Below are 7,688 nucleotides of genomic sequence, written 5' to 3'. Positions count from 1 at the left end.
TTTTATATGTGTGTGTGTCACCCTATTTCCTATGTCCCCCATCCCCAACCCCCATAACCCAGAATTAAACAAAGAGAAAGAAAGAAGTAGAAGAAGAAGAAGAAGAAGAAAAAGAAGAAGAAGAAGAAGAAGAAGAAGAAGAAGAAGAAGAAGAAGAAGAAGAAGAAGAATGAGAAGAAGAAAACACAGTTCTTTTTTGCGTCAGACTGTGATGCTCTATTGCCATATTCGGTCAAATGGCTCAGACACAGACGCCAGTAGTTTGGAAAGGCACGCTATAAACGAAGCAACGTGATAGGATGATAATATAGCAAACATGTTACTGAAGAGTTTGCAGTCTTGATTTGTGGGGGTTGGGATTCAAATTAGTGGCGCGCTTTGGTGTGATTGGAAGAACAGACATCCATCTGTTACATTGTAACGGCGCGTGTCAGACGCGTGAGATCACCGCTGATTTGAAACAAGGTGTTTCATAGAGCCACAGAACAACTAATATTTCTGGTCACTGCAAAATACAAACATATAATAATAATAAAAATTAGGGGAAAAAAATTGGATTTTAGGAAAGAAACATAGAAAAGGCGGTTTAATTTCCTTTCTATATAAATAAAACCTTATTTCTTTATATATTTTTTATTTTCATCTCTAACCATCCTTTAATATATATTGGGGATTTGTTTTTAAACTCTGTTGTATTCCAAACATCCTTACCCTTGTTTAATATGAACTAAAATACAGTCTATGTAATTTTCCAAGGTATGGTTTTGCTATATTTTGGAGTAAAAACACGTAAGCTATATATCGAACATGGTCCGAATGTAAACAGATGTTGACAGTAGCTATAGCGTGGCTTGGTTAATTATCGCGCGGTCATCATGCTCTGTATTATTTATTAGATGTCCAATATGGCGGTTTTCCTTGTGAAATAAAATATCTTAAAGCACAAATTATAATAAAACAAAGACAAGTTAAAGTAACCCACAACTTTAAATGCCTTGAAGCATTAATGCCTCAGCAATAAACATTAAACAAAATGCGGAATGGAAAATTAACTAGCATTTTGTAAATGATTGTGCATTAACTTCCACATTTTATTGTGTAAGCCTATGTATGTATATGTAGGCCTATATATTTTATAAAACACATGTGGAGGTCTACGAGACAATAAAAATCATAATCGCATATACCAGTGCCTTTGGATGATGCTGACATCACTCAACAGATGGTAAGTTCATTGGAACTTCACGAGTTGTGGGACAGTCAGATCACAGATCAGACCTTTGGCATCCCCCTCTGCGTCCAACCGAAGTCACAATAGAACAGAAGCCCTGCCTCCACGCCAAAGGGCCCTATAAAAGACCCCTCTCACACACCATGACCACAAAACTCTCTGCTCATCTCTCAAGAGCACATTTAGAGACACCACCCGATCAAATCATGACTCCAAACATTATTACCGAAGCTCATTCCCACTCATTCGGTTCTCGAATGACTGTGGCTCAAAGAAAAGAGGCACATGAATTGAGAAAGGTGAGGATGATTTTGGGTTCCTTCGAACACACTGAGCCATGTTAACGGTTGTGCTTGTGGTATCTATAAACTCACACTCACACTAACCGATTTCTGTCTTTTTCCAGTCTCTCAAGCCATTGATGGAAAAAAGAAGGCGGGCTCGCATTAACGAGAGCCTCAATCACTTAAAAACACTTATACTCCCTTTGGTCGGCAAAGACGTAAGTATCTCTGGTACTTGCATGGTCATACAGTAGCCTACTTAAATTCAAATTTAGCCTATGTCAGTGTCTGAACAATACCCTAATGTGTCCAATCACTTTCAATATTTTAGGCTTCACGCTATTCAAAGCTGGAGAAAGCTGACATTCTCGAAATGACTGTGCGGTTCCTCAGAGACCTGCCTTCCTCATCAGCTAAAGGTGAGTGATTTTAATTTATTATTATTTTTTCAGAGTCTACTGGCAACTGTATTTATTTTAACATGGTCCAAATGTATTTACTATTTTTTCTCTCTGCAAAGGTCAAACAGGCAGCTATAAAGAGGGATATAAAGCATGCTTGCAGCGCATCTCTGCGATGCTGCCACAGTCTAACCTCGAAACAGAAACCCGTCAGCGCGTCAACGAGTTCATCCAGCACTCCATGGTGTCTGCAACGTCCTCCTGCCAGAACTGCTGTACTCAGAACTCCAGAATGATTTCACAAATGCACCAGAGACTTGTGAGCTTGAGGAACAGCAGCTCTGCAACGGAGAACCACTCCATCAGTAGCGCTTCAGCTCCCAGTCAACCTCAGTCTGTGCCACAAGCAGCTGTGGACATGTGGAGACCCTGGTGACCAAACACAAGCCTTCGGGGAAATTGTTTAGAATAACTCTGCATATTATTTATTTATCATAGTAGGTTTTAGTTAAAATGTAAAGCCTGTGATGGAGATTACATGTAAGGAATTTAAGGAAATGCTGCTTTGTAAATGAAAGAAAGCCAGCGAGCACAGATCATGCTGTCTTCATGAATATAACGTTATGCAATCCTCGCTGGGGGTTTAAATACTATGGGTTGTAATCAACAAAATTGTAAACCCCAAGGGTTAAAATGTTTTTCTGAGGTTTGCACAATTTACTTGATTTCATTTGGTCTGTGCAAATAAATCGTAAACACTGTGTGTTATTTATTAATGGCAAAATGAATGTCCCTGAAGAAAGCATAATCACAAAATATTATTGTGAATCAATAGAAAAATAAAACCTTTTTGCTTTGAAATTCTTGAAATCTTGTTTGTTTATTTATTGGAAATGTTTTTTTAAATTTCTCACTGGGTGAATAAAGCAGCTGGAAGTTGTAGACGAAAAAATCAAAGCAAATGACAAAAACAAAAAGAACACGTAAATAATCTCCTTAAATAGGCACACATATGCGTTGATCTGAAAAACTTTGAAACAACAGCAAAAATTTTCCATTTAGCATATGCTATTATGAGAGTTCTTCTTAGTCTGAAAGACCATAGAAATGATCTTCACTCCATCCCTTATACAGCTCCTTGCGCTTGTTTTTTTTTTTTTTTTTTTGCGCCGGAAACGAGGGTCGCCAAAGACACCACTTTGGTGATAAGTCTGTGGAATCGTAGCTATCTTTATACAAGGAACTTTAGCATCTCTTAACAGTCAGGTCCATCTTATTGACAGAGCCACGTGCAAAGCTCCCTCAGCTTTGTGTTTTGCGCGGGAAATAAGGGTCGCCAAAAATACCAACTTCAAGTCTGACTTCATGAAAGCGGAATAGAAGCTTTTCCTATCAAATGAATTGCTATGTTTGGCATAACACATTTATAAATATATGACCATAAATCGTTGATCGGAACAATGAACGTGAATGTTGTAAAGATAATAAATTATAAAATTATTGATCTTATAGTTTATACAAATCTTTTTTTTCTTTTTCAGAAAATAATTTTGTGCTGCCCCAGCAAAAGCCATTGTGCAGCCGCTTTTTACGGTTCATCCACTGAACTTTGTTCAATATATCAGGTTCAGTAATGTGTTTAACATAAATCTTTGTGAAAGCCACCCAACTCTGGTTATACACCATTGGTTTGACTGTCTTACACGGTTTAAGCTGGTCTCCCAAACCGACAAACTAGTTAAAAGACCAATCTAGATGGCCAGCAAGCATGAGCAAACCTGTAGACTTGTTGATCCTCCCCCCAGCAGGGTGTTGGTGGCTTCTTTTATGTAAGTCTATGTGGCTTTTTCAGATCTATTGTTGTCCACATGGGGAAAATCTTAACCATTTATTCAAAAAAAAAAACAAAAAAAAAACACAACAATTGTGACAATGTACTTCTCCTCAATACTGAGATGCATAATTTCAGCCATGTCTGTAATCCTACTGGCCCAAATGGTGTGGAACAAGGCAGTTTAATTCATACTGTCAGGGGTTTGTTCAAATCACTAAATAATGATGCTGACCCTATCCATTAATTGTCACAGTCATGCACATCAGAGAATCAGTACTCACTTTTGTACTACTCATTCTCACTTTGTGTTCTAACAAGACCTCCACTATGTTGATTGCATGACTGTAATTCGAGTTTGGCCAGGCATCATAACGACTGTTGATCATACTTAGGGATTTGAATAACTGCCTAATTATTAAGCATATGGTGTATAACTCAACCCACTCTGTTCCTAATGCACAGGCGAGACTGATATCACAAATGACATGCAGAAGAGTTGTGTTATTGTTTTGTTCACTGGTCTGGCTGATTCAGTAAAGTCTAACTAAGACTTAAGACTGATTAGTTTCACCTGCTGGACAATAATATTTTCTGTTTTCATTATATATGTTACCTCTAGGTTCTATATTCTTAGAAGGCATGGAGTATCTTTTCACTTATGCAGTTGACACTCAAATGTATCTGCCTTTTTAAGCACACTGACAAGATAGGATTAGGAACCTTGTTTGCCTGTCTAAATAATATAAGATCCTTTATGTCCTTAGATTTTCTACACCTAAATGCGAGTAAAACTGAAGCAATTGTGTTTGTGGCCTCTGTGGGGAAAGAAAAAAACATTGTTGATTTTGGAAATCTGCTCTCTAATATCAAACCAACTGTGAAAAGTCTGGGAATAACTCTGGACTCTTCCTTTAAGTTTGATCAACACATAAACACAGTAGTTTAGTCAGGCTTTTTTTATCTGCCGTTTCTGTCCCCCACAGATCATTAAAGAGCCACACATGCTTTCGTTTTATCTAGATTGGACTATTGTAATTCTTTATATGCTGGAATTTCCCAGTCCTCTATTACAAGGCTTCAAATGGTGCAAAACGCTGCAAACAGATTTCTAATGGGACTCCGCAAACATATTACTCCTATTTTAATGACTCTAAATTGGTTGCCAGTTCGTCATAGAGTTGATTTTAAAATATTGCTGTTTGTTTTTACATCTCTTAATGGTCTTGCACCCTTGTACCTGTCTGAACTTTTAAATCTGAACACATCATTCAGGTGTCTGCGGTCCGCAACAATGACTCTCTAGCTCAGCCTCCAGCATGACTGAAGAGGTGATTGTGCATTTGCTATTTTTGGACCTAGGCTCTGGAACAGTCTTCCTTTTTATTTGAGATCCCTGTCCACTGTCCACGAGTTTAAATCAAAGTTAAAGTCTTATCTTCTGGCCCTAGCTTTCAGCAATTCTTAATTATGTTTTATGTATTTTTTATTTTTATGTTTTATTGCTTTTTTTGTATCTTAGTTTTAGATTATGTAAAGCACTGTGGTCAACTTCTGTTGTGTTCATTAGTGCTATATAAATAAATTAAATGAAATAAATAAAGTTGAGTAATCAATATCCCATAAATTTCCATAGATTGGAGGGACCCAAGCGGGGACCAGAAAATAAAAGAGAAGTGGCCTCTCTTTGGCTTCACCTAACAACCACCCAGAACACCCAGCTAATATAGCATAACACTAGCAAAACATATCAATATCTAAGCAATCACACAGCAACACCCTGGTAACCATCAAAAATACACTATCCTAACACTGCAGCATGCAGTACGTACATTTAAATAAATTAATTAATATTTGAAACATTCTAAGTTTTACAGAGGAAACTTCTTTTTTAATTTAGCTGTTTTTATAAGGTCCTGACACATCACAGCTCCTTTTAAGTGGAATTGGTTAAGAAAATATTTTTCATGATTAAAACAAAAAAGAATCGACCAGTGCAAAAGAGATTTTTGTCAGATAGACAATCAACAGATTGCAATGTTAAATATGTTAAAAAGGAAATAAAGACCTAGCTGTTTAGGGGATTTTTATAGTTGCAGGTTTTGGTGAGTAGCTGCTGATCCTCTCGAGGGAGGGGGTTGGGTTTGCTTATTGAAATGCTTGGGTTGAGTGAAGCTAAGAGAATAGAGAACAATGAGTTCAGAGTTCAGACGGTTTTGATAAAGAGGTCTTGTCCCACAGCATCATGTCAAAGCAAGGAGGGAGGTTGATTTTAATACAAACTAAAGCTCACAACCACTCAGTTCTTAATAACATGGACAGATTGTATACTTCTGTATGAAATGCTGGTCTGTAGAAGAAAAGCAATTGTGGGATTTTTTCAGTTTTTTTTTTTTAAGAATTTATATAATGAACCTTGAATACACCACAACATTAACTATTGTCTTACAGTTTTTTTTTCAACTGCTTACACCCAAAATCTTTAATTGTCACACAATTTCTGATAGCTGGCCCTCAGTTTTCAATTTCTTAAAAAACTTTTTGCACAACACAATTCACTATGAAACACACATACAAAAAAGCTAAAAGGAATTAATGTTATGACAAAGGCATTTGCATATGTTTGCTTTAGAGATAAGATGGTGGATCAGCACCTAGAAAGGACCTCTAATGCCCTGAAAGACAGCGGAGACCAGGACAACTAGAGCCCCAGATACAGATCCCCTGTAAAGACCTTGTCTCAGAGGACCACCAGGACAAGACCACAGGAAACGTCTCAGGTTACGAATGTAACCATGGTTCCCTGAGAGGGAACGAGACACTGCGTCCTCTGAGGGGACACTATGGGGAACACCTCGTCGTGACCCGTGTCTGAAGCATACTTTGAAAAACGCCAACGTGTTGGCCGGCGACAGCCTCTGACGTCACTACCAGCGCGACTATAAATACGCGCCCGTAGGACCCATCAATATCTTCTTCGTGAAGCTTGCGTCCGAAGCATGGCAGGGAGCTAGAGGACGCAGTGTCTCGTTCCCTCTCAGGGAACCATGGTTACATTCGTAACCTGAGACGTTCCCTTTCAAGGGAACTTCGAACTGCGTCCTCTGAGGGGACACTATGGGGAACAGTATACCCACGCCGCCATGCTGAGGGGAGTGCAGACCAGAATCATGGCAAACACTAAGTACCAACTCTACCGCTTTTCTCTTCACCGGGAGTCGCCCCTGGGACGGTCTGACGGCTGCCTTATGACATTATCCCTTACGGCCAAAGGCCTAAGCTACATACCCAACTTATCCTGTAGGGCCCTGGCCCGGGGTAGAGCTAAAGGCTTGGAATCACAGAGATTCCTTTAAAGGGATACGGCTAAGAGCCTGGCACTTTCCTCTACCAAGTCTTTGCCTGTCACACAGGGGCTACTGCTAGCTTTCGCAAAAACCTGCCGAAAGGGCTGTCCCCACAGCACTCTAGTAGCGGCGCCCTGTTCTAGATAGGTATCCGAGGATACCTAGGTGGAGTGGTGCCCAAGATGAACGGGGCTTAAACCAACTCAAGAAAGGGCACGAAGCAGCAGCGCGAAGCCCTTACCATCTAGGGATTTTAGAAAGAACGCAGAGACTAGCGTGCGAACTTACCACAATGTGGATTTTAGAAAGTGCGCAAAGACTCCCGTGCACACTTACCATAAAATGGATTTAAAATACTGTTCTAAGGAGGGGTTCTCGTGGGACTCTGTCAGAGCAGCTCGTGGAAGAATGGCCCGGGAGCAGAGCAATTGGAGGCCTCAGCCCCTGCCTCAGCAGGATGCCTGCTCTCACAGAGCGTCTCAAACAGTATGTGGTACTGGAGCGCTCTGAAGAACCGGGAATCAGTCTCCCAAGAGAGGAAGACTCCGAGCTCCGAGCAGCATGCTCATAGGTGACCCTTTCAGAAAAGGGGAG

The 7,688-nt window shown here is 39.7% G+C and overlaps 1 protein-coding gene across 1 annotated transcript; it reads left to right on the top strand.

Annotated features, from left to right (window-relative positions):
* Positions 1-1,403: 1,403 nt before the first annotated feature.
* LOC132097066 (transcription factor HES-2-like) lies at positions 1,404-2,373 on the top strand. Its single transcript, XM_059502698.1, has 4 exons — positions 1,404-1,530; positions 1,638-1,733; positions 1,847-1,934; positions 2,036-2,373. Exons 1-4 carry the CDS (start codon positions 1,438-1,440, stop codon positions 2,350-2,352), a joined length of 594 nt encoding a protein of 197 aa, XP_059358681.1. The 5' UTR covers positions 1,404-1,437; the 3' UTR covers positions 2,353-2,373.
* Positions 2,374-7,688: the final 5,315 nt, after the last annotated feature.

Source organism: Carassius carassius, chromosome 21, assembly GCF_963082965.1.
Source record: "Carassius carassius chromosome 21, fCarCar2.1, whole genome shotgun sequence".
Taxonomy (NCBI): Eukaryota; Metazoa; Chordata; class Actinopteri; order Cypriniformes; family Cyprinidae; genus Carassius; species Carassius carassius.
The sequence above is the reverse complement of the archived record's forward strand: the minus strand, read 5'-3'. Positions and strand labels throughout refer to the sequence as shown.